We start from the raw sequence: 14,575 nt of genomic DNA, 5'->3' as shown, positions 1-14,575 counted from the left end.
GGTTGGCTGGAAAGGTTCCACATGAAACAAGTTTAGACAGCCTTCTCCTACTGAGCGTGATGTGGCAAACTCAATCGCACTGTACACTAAGGTCAGCACACTGGCCTGTCAAGAACTGGAGAGGGTGAGAGACCCTGACAGAGAGGGTGAGAGACCCTGACAGAGAGGGAGAGAGACCCTGACAGAGAGGGTGAGAGTGTGAGAGACCCTGACAGAGAAGGTGAGAGTCCCAGATGGAGGTTAAAGTCTCCTCTGTCTACCGGCTCATCCTATGCTTCCTTGACTGGCCGAGTAAAGCATTCCAGCTCCGCCTGGCCCACAAGGGGTGTTGAAAGAGGCACTAACCTTGAGGAGCTGCCAGCTCCCGCCTCCCTTTCATTGCCGAGTTTCCCGACCCTTGGGAAACGGAGAGTCAGGATAAATGGGTAATTTTCCAGTTGGCCAACAGTAAGTAGTGGGTGCCACAGGGTTCGGTGCTGGGTCCCCAACTATTTACAATCTATATTAATGAATTGGATGAAGACACCGAGTGCAATGTAGCCAAGTTTGCTGATGATACAAGTAAGGTGGGAAAGCAAATTATGTGGAGGACGCAAAGAATCTGCAAAGGGATATAGACAGGTTAAGTGAGTGGGCAAAAATTTGGCAGGTGGAGTATAATGTGGGAAAGTGTGAGGTTATCCACTTTGGTAGGAAAAATAAAAAAGCAAATGATTATTTAAGTGGAAAGAGATTACAAAATGCTGCAGTACAGAGAGGCCTAGGGGTCCTTGTGCATGAAACATAAAATGTTAGCATGCAGGTACAGCAAGTATTCAGGAAGGCAAATGGAATGTTGGCCTTTATTGCAAGGGGGATAGAGTATAAAAGCAGAGAAGTCCTGCTACAACTGTACAGGTGAGACCACACCTAGAGTACTGCGTACAGTTTTGGTCTCCGTATTTAAGGAGGAATGTACTTGCATTGGAGGCAGTTCAGAGAAGGCTCACTAGGTTGATTCCTGAGATGCAGAGGTTGACTTATGAAGAAAGGTTGAGTAAGTTGGGCCTGTACTCATTGGAGTTTAGAAGAATGAGAGGTAATCTTATTGAAACATATAAGATACTGAGGGGGCTCGACAAGGTAGATGCAAAGAGGATGTTTCCCCTCATGGGTAATCTAGAACTAGGGGCATAGTTTAAGAATAAGGGGTCGCCCATTTAGAACTGAGATGAGGAGGAATTTCTTCTCTGAGGGATGTAAATCTGTGGAATTCTCTGCCCCAGAGAGCTGTGGATGCTGGGTCATTGAATATATTTAAGGTGGAGATAGATTTTTGAGCGATAAGGGAATAAAGGGTTATGGGGAGCGGGCAGAGAAGTGGAGCTGAGTCCATGATCAGATCAGCTATGATCTTATTGAATGGCGGAGCAGGCTCGAGGGGCTAATGGCCAATTCCTGCTCCTATTTCTTGTTCTTGTGAAACACGCGCACGATATCTGCCGTGTTGGGGAAGCGTCCCCATATCTAAGTCTTTCACCCCACCCCCCCGACCCTCTCCACCTGTTGTGAGGGGGTTAATATCGAGGACAGAAACGAAGAAGGTGGGGGGTGGATAAATTTGGTGTTGCTCTGTGGTTGGGGCTGAAATACATTGTTGTCGAGACGTTCTTTCTAATATCTGTTTTAAATGAAGTTGTCAATAAGCTAAACTTATCACCCCTGCTCCCACTTTCCTGGCTTGCTTTGAAGTAATTTTCTGGATTGATCAATGCCATTTAATATTTACAAACCTGACTGAGGGCCCCTCTTTAAACCGAGGTCCTCAAGCTGCTCTGTCGTCTCTGATTGGTCACCCCATTTACATTGGGAATCAGCTCTGCTGCTCTTCTCTGCACCCTCTCCAATGCATGTAGCACGGTGACCAGAATTGCATGCATTCGTCCCACGGCCATCTTCACAGTCCAGCATAATCTCTGCAGGTTGTACTTCGCTGTTCTGACTGGCTTTTCTAATTGCTCTGTCACATTGTCCAGGCACTGAAAGTCTGCCATTACTTCCTATTTCCTTCCAGATATTCTCCGCGCTAGTGTCACTCTGGTCAATGCGTACCGATGCGTGTTTTTTGACCAATACTTTGGCCTAGAAATTTGGTTGGAGTGTTCCTAAGGCACGAATGTCGGGCAGACCGCAAATTTAGCGGCGGAAAGTTTTTAGTGATGGGAACAGCAAAATTCAGTGTTTGCACCCTGAGAGTGGAGCGGAACACTGAGGGAGGTGTTCCACACTTCTCTCCGGGCGCTAGGTTGGGTGAGCAATTGAATATCCCGCGCTAAAGACTCGGCTTCGGGGCAATCTAAGAGAGGCTTCCCTGCAAAAAAAAGGAACTAAAAATACGAAAAAAAATCCCTGTACATTACTCGCCCCAAATAAAGTTAAATCGCAAAATAAAAAATATCACTCACACTTACCTGAAGCAGTCGTTCCTTCCCATAGCGCCCCGGGACAGCTCTGCGTGCCAGCTTTCTTTTGCGGGGTCACTAGGGGGCGCTACGGGTGCAGCGCAAACCAAATGTTGGCCCCGTGGCGACACGGGGGGAGTTGCACACCGGCACTACGCTCCCAGGCGATACCGGCACACTGAATCTGCCGAGCGGCGCGAATGGCAACGCTCGCGGCTGCAAACCCTTTAGCTCCCCTGTTCCGACCCGCGTGATGGCCGCTATCCAACCAAATCTCTCCCCTTCACCTTTCTCAATGTTAAACTTCATTTGCTGTACATCTGCCCAACTGAGCGACAGCCTTCTCTAAAACCTTTTGCTGTGCACTCTGTCTCTAACACCACCTATAGCACATCTCCTACAAACTCACTACATTTACCGGCAGGAAAAGACCAGCTAGTCTATTAAGCCCACCCCATGCCATGATGGCTGGAAGCATCCTAGCTAAACACTTCCTCCGTCCCTCTCTCCCTCCCTCCCCACCCCGCCTCCGATATCCTCCCCCCACCGCCCGCACCCCCAGCCCTGGGAGATCGCTGAAGAGATTAACTTACCGTGCCATTTCAGAAAGGCCCAGCTTCCCATCGCCATTTGCATCGAAAATTTTCAACTGAAAAGAAGAGTATTTATTAATCGCATGGTGATTACAATGCTCCTGTGTTTTGTTGATGTTCGCAGTGTTTCTGTAAAATCTTCCTGTAATTGATTCATTTCTTTAGGAAAATGGTGTCAAGAGCATCACAATCACCGTGTGTTTTATCCCTGGTAATGTCCAATTGTTTCACTGGAGATTATCACAGATAAACGAAATGGTCATCTGCCCATTCCCCCTGCCCATTTCCCCCTGCCCATTTCCCACCTGTCCATTCCCACGTGCCCATTCCCACCTGCCCATTCCCATGTGCCCATTTCCCCCTGCCCATTTCCCACATGCCTTTTCCCCCCTGCTCATTCCCCCCTGCCCATTTCCCTCTGCCCTTTTCCCCTGCCCTTTTCCCCCTGCCAATTTCCCCCTTGCCTATTTCCCACCTGCCCATTTCCCCCTGCCCTTTCCCAACGCCCATTTCCCCCTGCCCATTCCCCCTGTCCATTTCCCTCTGCCCTTTTCCCCCTGCCCATTTCCATCTGCCCATTTCCCACCTGCCCATTTCCCCCTGCCCTTTCCCCCTGCCCATTTGCCACCTGCCCATTTCCCCCTGCCCTTTCCCAACGCCCATTTCCCCCTGCCCATTTCCCTCTGCCCTTTTCCCCCTGCCCTTTCCCAATGCCCATTTCCCCCTGCCCATTTCCCCTGCCCTTTCCCCCTGCCCATTTCCCCCTGCCCTTTCCCAACGCCCATTTCCCCCTGCCCATTTCACCCTGCCCTTTTCCCCCTGCCCTTTCCCAATGCCAATTTCCCCCTGCCATTTCCCCCTGCCCTTTTCCAACGCCCATTTCCCCCTGCCCATTTCCCCCTGCCCTTTCCCAATGCCAATTTCCCCCTGCCATTTCCCCCTGCCCATTTCCCACCTGCCCATTTCCTCCTGCCCTTTCCCAACGCCCATTTCCACCTGCCCATTCCCACCTGCCCTCCTCTCTGCAACATGTCTGGGGTTACCCAGCCACAACCAGCGTCTGAGATGAGGCCACAGTAAGGATGGGAATATGGGAGTTAGAATCACTTTGGTCTGCTCTCAGATGGGGGTGGGGGTGGAGTGGGGGGGGGGTGTCCTGGGGTTGCAGGAGGCCTGACAGCTGGGGAAACCCTGTGAATCTGAGGGGAGGAGGGCAAGGTCAGGCCTGTAAGTGGGAAACCCTGGGAGTGGGTCACGCCCAACCCAAGGATGTGGAGACCCAAGGAAGGAAATACCACGACATCGCTCTGTACCACTGTTCTTCATTGGGACAGCAGTTACTCCTCTTTTTCTTTATTTGGACATCTCTCTTCTATTCCTCTCTCGTTCCTGGTCAACCCCAGGTACACTTTCCTATGTGTGCATCATTCTCACTGTAGGGATAATGGGTAGAATCATAGAAATTTACATTTCGGCCCATCGTGTCTGCGCCAGCCGACAAAGAGCTACCCAGCCTAATCCCACTTTCCATCTCTTGATCCATAGCCCTGTAGGTTACGGCACTTCAAGTGTATATCCAAGTACTTTTAAATGTGGTGAGGGTTTCTGCCTCTACCACCCTTTCAGGCAGTGAGTTCCAGACCCCCACCACCCTCTGGGTGAAGAAATTTCCCCTCAAATCTCCTCTAAACCTCCTACCAATTACTTTAAATTTATGCCCCCTGGTTGTTGACCCCTCTACTAAGGGAAATAGGTCCTTCCTATCCACTCTATCTAGGCCTCTCAATTTTATACACCTCAATAAGGTCTCCCCTCAGCCTCATCTGTTCCAAAGAAAACAAGCCGAGCCTATCCAATCTTTCCTCATAGCTAAAATTCTCCAGTCCAGGCAACACCCTGGTAAATATGCTATGGCACATTTTCATGGGTGCCAACTGCCCTCACCTAAGACGCCATTCAACCGTGGGGACCATCGCAGCCAGGCCCTGCATTTTCGGGAGCTGGATGCCTGGCTGCCCCACAGCCGAGGGGCACTGAGGCCAATGGTGGCAGCCATATTGCTAACCCCACTGAGGTCAGCGATCTCAGCCCAGAGCAGGATCATTGATGCCTGAGTGGAGATGGGGGTGTAAGGGACATTGTGCCTTGGTCAGCCTTTACTCACTATAGTTTGTGTGTACTCCTGCAGCTTCTTGTCATCGTAGTGTCTGTTTGCTTTCTTCAACAGGTCCAGCAAGAAGCTCTGCGGAGACAAATAGTTCATCTTCATTATTTAACATTTTTGGAATTGACTGGTTTTCTGACCGGATACCATTGGCAGTGAAAGAACGTAGGAACATTCATTCCCTCAAGTCTGCTCCCCCACTCAATTATGTCATGGCTCATCGTATCTTAACTCCATCTACCCGCCCTGGTTCCGTAACCATTAATACCCCTGCCCAACAAAAAACTATCAATATGTTTTAACGTTTTAATTTGACCCCCTAGCCTCGACAGCATTTTGGGGAGAGAATTCCACATTTATACTACCCTTTGTGTGAAGAAGTGCTTCACTTCTAGATGTCTAGAACAAGTCATCATCATAGGCAGTCCCTCGAAATCGAGGAAGACTTGCTTCCACTCTTAACATGAGTTCTTAGGTGGCTGAACAATCCAATACAGAATTACAGTCTCTGTCACCGGTGGGACAGTCGTTGAGGGAAAGGGTGTGTGGGAGAGGTTTGCCGCACGCTCTTTCCATTGCCTGCGCTTGTTTTCTGCATGCTCTTGGCTCAGCGCCCTCCCGGATGCACTTCCTCCACTTAGGGCAGTCTTTGACCAGAGACGCCCAGGTGCCGATGGGGATGTTGCACATTATCAGAGAGGCTTTGAGAATGTCCTTGAAACGTTTCCTCTGCCCACCTGGGACTCGCTTGCCGTGTAGGAGCTCCGAGTAGAGCACTTGCTTTGGGAGTCTTGTATCAGGCATGCGAACTATGTAGCCTGCCCAGTGGAGCTGGTCAAGTATGGTCTGTGCTTCAATGCTGGTGATGTTGTCCTGGTCGAGGACGCTAACGATGGTGCGTCTGTCCTCCCAGGAGATTTGCAAGATCTTGTGGAGACATCGTTGGTGGTATTTCTCCAGTGATTTGAGGTGTCTACTGTACATGGTCCATGTCTCTGAGCCATACAGGAGGGCGGGTATTACTACAGTCCTGTAGACCATGAGCTTGGTGGTAGATTTGAGGGCCTGGTCTTCAAACACTCTTTTCCTCAGACTGCCGAAGAATCAACTACATAGTGTAAGACTGGAGTCACATGGAGGCCAGTCTGGATAGGGGCAACAGGTCATCAGTGAAGCAGTTGGGTTTTTATGACACTTCGACAGATTTCCCGGTCGTTTTACTTTCTGGTTCCAGCCCACAAATAACTGGATTTTTAAAATTAAATTTCACAACTCGGTGTGGTTGGATTTGAACTCACGATGTGAGTTGCTAGTCCAGTACCCTTTAATTACACACCACAGCAGACACAATCAACTATAGGCAGAGACCAAGGGAGGCAGAACAGTTCACATTATAATCAGGCAGCGATGCATTTTAAAATGGATGGAACGACAATGGATCAGGGTCTGTATCGGGAGGGCGATTAATACACCTGATTTACAGCCAGGCGCTGAAGGTGAAAATCGACCCCATTGTATCGGAAACACTTTGAGATGTCTCTGGGATGTGAAACGGTGTGAGATAAAGACAAGTCTTTCTTCCGTTACCAGCTTATTCTGTTCAACCCTTTTGGAAACTGAATGATAATTTGAAGTTCAGAATAGGAAACATAATGCGTTTTTATCGTAAGTCTACTGTGAGTTAGGGTATGCTCTGTGATTTGACATTTACTCTAGTGTTATGTTATAAATGCACTGATATAAAATGGGGGCACCTTCAGTTCATTGGCTTCGATGTATCCACTACAGTCTGCATCATATTTCCTCCAGGTCTGTAAAACAAAAAGACAAGATTTGTCATTATTGGACACCGGGCTGATGGAATTATATAACCATAGAATCATGCCAGCACAGAACCTGGCCATTTAGGCCCATCAATTTGATGTTGATGGTTTTCTCCACACGAGCCACCAAGCTTAATCCTGCTCTCCTGCTCACTCCCCATACCCTTTAACATTGCTTTTCTTTCAACAACTATCTAAGTAGGTGCCAGCCGTGGATCAGTGGGTAGCACTCTCGCCTCTGTGTCAGAAGGTCATGGGTTCAAGCCTTAGTTCAGAGTCTTGAGCACATAAATCTAGGCTGACACTTCAGTGCAGCGCGATGGGAGTCCTGCAGTGTCAGTGGTGCTGTCTTTCAGATGAGATGTTAAACCGAGGCCCTGTCAGGTGGATGTAAAAGATCCCATAGCACTATTCAAAGAAGAACAGGGCAGGTATCCTGGCCAATATTTATCGCTCAGCCAACATTACTAAAACAGATTATCTGGTCTTTAATCTCATTGCTGTTTCTGGGAGCTTGCTGTGTGCAAATTGGCTGCTGCACCTCCAACATTATAACAGTGACGGCACTTCAAAAGTACTTCATTGTCTGCAAAGTGTTCTGGGATTGAATGGTGCTGTAGAAACACAAATCTTTCTTTAATTCCCTTATAACAGAATTCATGGACTCTGCTTCAACAACAGCTAGCGGCCGAGAATTCCACATTCTAACCACCCTCTGTGTAAAGACAAATTTTCTAACCTTTTTGTGGCCCCTCGTTACCATTTCAGAGACCATGAAAACAATCTGTCGCTATTTACTCTATCATAACCCTTTGTATTCTATCGGTTCACAATTTTACCTTCTTAACTCCAGTAAATAAAGCCCTAACTTCACACCCCGAATAATTAAGTTCTGAAAGATCATTTAAATATCAAACTTAAACATAGAACACGGGAAGAAGACACTAAGTTACTGTTACCCAGGAGGGTGGCTGGAATTCTGACAATGTCTTGGAGCTGTGAAGGTTCTGGACCAGTCTGAATCATGGGGCCAGAAATTCGGCTGGGCCTCTGTTGGGGCGTTAATCCAGGCGGACCGGTAATCTTAGCGCCTTGAAAAAGTTTGCGCCTCCCGCCCAGAAATTGGTCAGAATCGGTTGAAGAGCTGACAGGGGCTCTAAATCAGCCGTTGCACACCAGAGCTGGGGAAGTTTGATCGGTACATGTTGCGGATCCATAGTGCATGTGCGGAACTCCGAATAAGATCCCGGGAAAAGCCAAGTCTTAAAGGTGCTTCATAGTAATGCACCCATTAAAGTTTTCAAACTCACTTGTTTCCAACCTATACTGTTATGTCTGTCTGCCGTTGCAAACTGGGAGGCTCACGCATCGTGCTGTGTATAACCGTTGTACCGACTGTGACCCCCCAGGGAAGCGCTTCCTCATCCCTTTAAGTAGCCACCAGTTAATGACTCTGCAAGCCTGCACCGACTATTTTCCCAGACGGTGTTATTGGCGGACGCTGAATGAGGTACACGCACCGAATTTACCGACTGGGGCGCAAACGTGGGCGTTGCACCAGGAATCCGTCAGGATCGCACTGATTGTCAGCAGCCGGGCGCTAGCGGTTTGCAGCCCCGATGAGCCGCTAATGAATATTCCGTCGGGGCGCTAAAAGCTGCTCGCCTGGTCGCTAAGCTCTCACGCTCCCATTAACGTCCCCTCTGGCCGCTAACTGAAGCTACAGACAATCGAATATCAAGCCCTGTGTGTTTCGGTACCAGGAGTGGGAACTCCAGCTAATGGTATGTGCAGCAGCAGGAGTGACCTGACGCCTTGTAGCTGCTCAGTTTTAAATGGGAATCCTATCAAAGGCCACTGAGAGACATGGTGGCATCCAAATAGTGTGTAAATACCGAGCAAATTTGATAAAAATATGATATATTAAAAATCTTATGTTTATGCAAACCTCCTGTTAACATTTCGATTATAAATTCCTATATTCTCACACCCGTTGTAACTTCTGTTTCGTGTTCTGTAAAGTGGGGGGTGGGGAGAGATGGAGAGAATTACTGAAGGTAGATTGGCAGAGAGAGAGAGAGACTTGGGTCAAGACATAAGAAATAGGAGCAGGAGTAGGCCATTCGGCCCATCGAGCCTGCTCCGCCATTCAATAAGATCATGGCTGATCTTCTACCTCAACTCCACTTTCCTGCACTATTCCCATATCCCCGGATTCCCTTAATAGCCAAAAATCTATTGCTCTCTGTCTTGAATATATTCAACGACAGAGCCTCCATAGCCCTCTGGGGCAGAGAATTCCAAAGATTCACCATCCTCTGAGTGAAGAAATTTCTCCTCATCTCAGTCCTAAATGGCTGACCCCTTATTCTGAGACTGTGACACCTGGTTCTAGACTCCCCAGCCAGGGAAACATCCTCCCTGCATCTACCCTGGCAAGCCCTGTAAGAATGTTGTATGTTTCAATCAGATCACACACCACACATAGGGCCCAAGTTTCCGCCCCCTGTAAAAACGGCGCACCTCCATGAAAACAGTGCCGTGACCTCTGCACATGCGCGCTAGAGTTTGCGAGCATGTGCAGTAGCTCCTCGCAGTCTGGATCTCTGCGACGCTGCATGGGAGGGGCCCGAAGCACGCCGCCCCTAGCCCTGGCCGAATGGGCTCCCCGGGCATTGAAGATGTGCTTAAATAGTTATCGGGACTCAGGCTTCCTAGAAGCACCCACACCGATTATCGCTGGGATGATCTGATTAACTGGGAGCCTAGAAAGCAACATCTGCCTGAGATGTCTGGGAGGGAAATCGCTGGTTTCATTGACAGACCGACTGACAAATCACCCGATGGGAAGTAAGTTGGAGGGAGAGCCCACTCACTTGCTGTGGTTGGGAGTTACACAAGCCCATGTTCGGAGTCAGTCTGTGCTCCGTTCAGAAGATGGGCACTCCAGCCACGGATGCTTTAACAGTGACCAAAGATCAATAACAGGGCAGAAAACTCGCACACAACTCCTGTTGACAGACACAGCTTGCCCCATTTAACAAGACTATGTTCTGGCTGTGAGAAAACACTCCAGGTAAATGGCTGATACGGACTCGTGACTGAAAAGCTCAGATGTGGGACCTGGCCGATATTGACGACTCTGAGCTGGACCCGGGATCCATGTCTTTGAACATTCTCTGACAACCACAGATTTTTTGGCAAAGTAAGGAGATGACACTTCAAGACCGACCATGCCTCGACTGCATGCCAACCACACCAAACCATACCACCCACCACCTTCTACCTGAAGGAAAAGAGAATAGAGAGAGAAGTAAAACGTGTTTTTATTCATTCATTCACGGGATGTGGGCGTCGCTGGCAAGGCCGGCATTTATTGCACATCCCTAAATTCCCTTGAGAAGATGGTGGTGAAGGTGCTCCCACAGTGCTGTTCGGGAGGGAGTTCCAGGATTTTGACCCAGCGACGATGAAGGAATGGCGACATATTTCCAGGATGATGTGTGAGTTGGAGGGGAACGTGGAGGTGGTGGTGTTCCCATGCGCCTGCTGCCCTTGTCCTTCGAGGTGGTAGAGTTCGCGGGTTTGGGAGGTGCTGCCGAAGAAGCCTTGGCGAGTTGCTGCAGTGCAGCTTGTAGATGGTACACACTGCAGCCACAGTGTGCCGGTGGTGCAGGGAGTGAATGTTTAAGGTGGTGCTCATCAAGTAGCCTGATCAGGCTACTGGGAATGGTAGCATAGTGGTTCTGTTACTTGTCTAGTAATCCAGAGGCCTGGACTAACGATCCGGAGACGTGAGTTCAAATCCCACCATGGCAACTGGGGAATTTAAATTCAGTCAATTAAATAAATCTGGAATAAAAAGCTAGTATCAATAATGGTGACATGAAATGATCGGATTGTCGTAAAAACCCCTCTGGTCACGAATGCAACTTTAGGAAAGGAAATCTGCCACCCTTACCCGGTCTGGCCTATATATGAGTCCAGACCCACAGCAATGTGGTTGACTCTTAACTGCCCTCTGAAATGGCCCAGCGAGACACACATTTGTAACATTCTGTTGCATGAAACAATAAGAATAAAACCGGACGGACCACCCGGCATTGACCTCGGCTCTGGACACGACAACGGCACATCCAGTCGACCCAAAGTCCTCCTCACTAACATCTGCGAACTCATGCCAAAATTGGGAAAGCTGTCCCACAGACTGGTCAAGCAACAGCCTGACATAGTCACAGAATCATAACTTTCAGCCAATTTCCCAGACTCCTCCATCACCATCCCTAGGTATGTCCTGTCCCACCGGCAGGGGTGACGGCACAGTGGTATACAGTCGGGAGAGAGTGGCCCTGGGAGTCCTCAACATTGATCCTATGCAGTCTCATGGCTTCAGGTCAAACATGGGCAAGGAAACCTCCTGCTGATTACCACCTACCGCCCTCCCTCAGCTGATGAATCAGTACTCCTCCATGTTGAACACAACTTGGAAGAAGCACTGAGGGTAGCAAGGGCACAGAATGTACTCTGGGCGGGGGACTTCAATGTCCATCACCAAGAGTGGCTCGACAGCACCACTACTGACCGAGCTGGCCGAGTCCTGAAGGATATAGCTGCCAGACTGGGCCCGCGACAGGAGGTGAGAGAACCAACACAAGAGGAAAACCTATTTGACCTCATCCTCACCAATTTATCTCTCGCAGAAGCATTTGTCCATGACGGTGATCACCGCACAGTCATTGTGGAGACAAAGTCCCATCTTCATACTGAGGACACCATCCATTGTATTGTGTGGCACTACCAAAATTCCCTGGATTCTGGAGAGGTCCCAGCCGATTGGAAAACCACAAATGTAATGCCTCTATTTAAAAAAGGAGGCAGACAGAAAGCAGGAAACTATAGACCGGTTAGCCTAACATCTGTCGTTGGGAAAATGCTGGACTGCATTATTAAGGAAGCAGTAGCAGGACATTTGGAAAAGCATGATTCAATTGAGCAGAATCAACATACTATTATGAAAGGGAAATCACATTTGATAAATTTTCTGGAGTTCTTTGAGGATGTATCGAGCAGGGTAGATAAGGGGAACCAGTGGATGTGGTGTATTTGGATTTCCAGATGGCATTCGATAAGGTGCCACATAAAAGGTTACTGCACAAGATAAAAGTTCACGGGGTTGGGGCTAATATATTAGCATGGATAGAGGATTGGCTAACTAACAGAAAACAGAGAGTCGGGATAAATGGATCATTTTCCGGTTGGCAAACAGTAACTAGTGGGGTGCTGCAGGGATCGGTGCTGGGGCTTCAACTATTTACAATCTATATTAAAGACTTGGATGAAGGGACCGAGTGGAATGTAGCCAAGTTTGCTGATGATACAAAGATAGGTGGGAAAGCAAATTGTGAGGAGGACACAAAAAGTCTGTAAAGGGATATAGACAGGCTAGGTGAGTGGGCAAAAATTTTGCAGATGGAGTATAATGTAGGAAAATGTGAGGTTATCCACTTTGGCAGAAAAATAGAAAAGCAAATTATAATTTAAATGGACAAAAATTGCAAAGTGTTGGGCATGAAACACAAAAAATTAGTATGCAGGTACAGCAAGTAATCAGGAAGGCAAATGGAACGTTGGCCTTTATTGCAATGGGGATAGAGTATAAAAGCAGAGAAGTCCTGCTACAACTGTACAGCGTATTGGTGAGACCACACCTGGAGTACTGCGTACAGTTTTGGTCTCTGTATGTAAGGAAGGATATACTTGCATTGGAGGCTGTTCAGAGAAGGTTCACTCGGTTGATTCCTGAGATGAAGGGTTTGACTTATGAAGATAGGTTGAGTAGGTTGGGCCTATACTCATTGGAGTTCAGAAGAATGAGAGATGATCTTATCAAAACATATAAAATAATGAGGGGGCTCGACAAGGTGGATGCAGAGAGGATATTTCCATTCATAGGGGAAACTAAAACTAGGGGGCATAGTCTTAGAATAAGGAGCTGCCCATTTAAAACTGCGATGAGGAGGAATTTCTTCTTTCAGAGAGTTGTAAATCTGTGGAATTCTCTGCCTCAGAGAGCTGTGGAGGCTGGGTCATTGAATATATTTAAGGCAGAGGTAGACTGATTTTTGAGCGATAAGGGAGTAAAGGGTTCTGGGGAGCGGGCGGGGAAGTGGAGCTGAGTCCATGATCAGATCAACCATGATCTTATTCAATGGCGGAGCAGACTCGAGGGGCCAAATGGCCAACTCCTGTTCCTATTTCTTATGTTCTTATGTCCTGCCACATCCAGTCGTGAATGGTGGTGGACTATTAAACAACTAATGGGAGGAGTTGAAAATTCCCATCCTCAATGATGGCGGAGCCCAACAGGTGAGTTCAAAAGACAAGGTTGAAGTGTTTGCAACCATCTTCAGCCAGAAATGCCGAGTGGATGATCCATATCAGCTTTCTCCTGAGGACCTCACCATCATAGAAGCCAGTCTTCAGCCAATTTGATTCAATCCATTTGATATCAAGAAATGGCTGAGCGCACTAGATACAGCAAAGACTACATCCCAGCTGTCGTGGTGAAGACTTGTGCTCCAGAATTAGCTGTGCCTCCAGCCAAGCTGTTCCAGTACAGCAACAATATTGGCATCTACCCGACAATGTGGTAAACTGCCCAGGTATGTCCTGTGAACAGTGCTATCAAGCAGCACTTACTCACCAATAACCTGCTCACCAATGCTCAGTTTGGGTTCCGCCAGGACCACTTGGCTCCAGACCTCATTGCAACCTTGGTCCAAACATGGACAAAAGTGCTGAATTCCAGAGGTGAGGTGAGAGTGACTGCCTGTGACATCAAGTCAGCATTTGACTGAATGTGGCATCAAGGAGCCCTAGTAAAATTGAAGTCAATGGGAATCAGGGGGAAAACTCATCACTGGCTGGAGTCATACCTAGCACAAAGGAAGATGGTTGTGTTTGTTGGAGGACAATCATCACAGTTCCAGGACATCGCTGCAGGAGTTCCTCAGGCCAGTGTCCTAGGCCCAACCATCATCAGCTGCTTCATCAATGACCTTCCCTCCATGATAAGGTCAGAAGTGGGGATGTTCGCTGATGATTGCACAGTGTTCCATTCGCAACTCCTCAGATAATGGAGCAGTCCATGCCCGCATGCAGCATCACCTGGATGACATTCAGGTTTGGACTGATAAGTGGCAAATAACATTCGCGCCACACAAGTGCCAGGCAATGACCAAATCCAACAAGCGAGAGTCTAACCACTGCCCCTTGACATTCAACAGCACTACTATCACCGAATCCCCCATCATCAACATCCTGGGGATCACCATTGACAGAAACTTAACTGGACCAGCCACATAAATACTGTGGCCACAAGAGCAGGTAAGAGGTTGGGTATTCTGCAGCGAGTGTCTCAATATCCTGACTTGGAAATATATCATCGTTTCTTCATCGTCGCTGGGTCACAATCCTGGAACTTCTTCTTTAACAGTACTGTGGGAGCACCTTCACCACATGGACTGCAGTCGTTCATGTAGGTGACTCACCATG

General features: G+C 48.3%; 1 protein-coding gene across 1 annotated transcript in view; it reads right to left on the bottom strand.

Moving 5' to 3' along the window:
• calb2a (calbindin 2a) overlaps positions 1-14,575 on the bottom strand; it is a 91,534-nt gene that overhangs the window by 21,739 nt on the left and 55,220 nt on the right. Inside the window, exons 5-7 of the mRNA XM_070897730.1 lie at positions 6,953-7,009; positions 5,199-5,276; positions 3,035-3,090 (exon numbers count right to left, since the gene is read on the bottom strand). Of these exons, the coding sequence (XP_070753831.1) occupies positions 3,035-3,090; positions 5,199-5,276; positions 6,953-7,009 (191 nt within the window). The remainder of the gene's footprint in view (positions 1-3,034; positions 3,091-5,198; positions 5,277-6,952; positions 7,010-14,575) is intronic.

Source organism: Pristiophorus japonicus, chromosome 13 (genome assembly GCF_044704955.1).
Source record: "Pristiophorus japonicus isolate sPriJap1 chromosome 13, sPriJap1.hap1, whole genome shotgun sequence".
NCBI lineage: Eukaryota > Metazoa > Chordata > Chondrichthyes > Pristiophoridae > Pristiophorus > Pristiophorus japonicus.
Note: the sequence above shows the minus strand (reverse complement) of the source record. Positions and strands in the feature narration are given on the sequence as shown.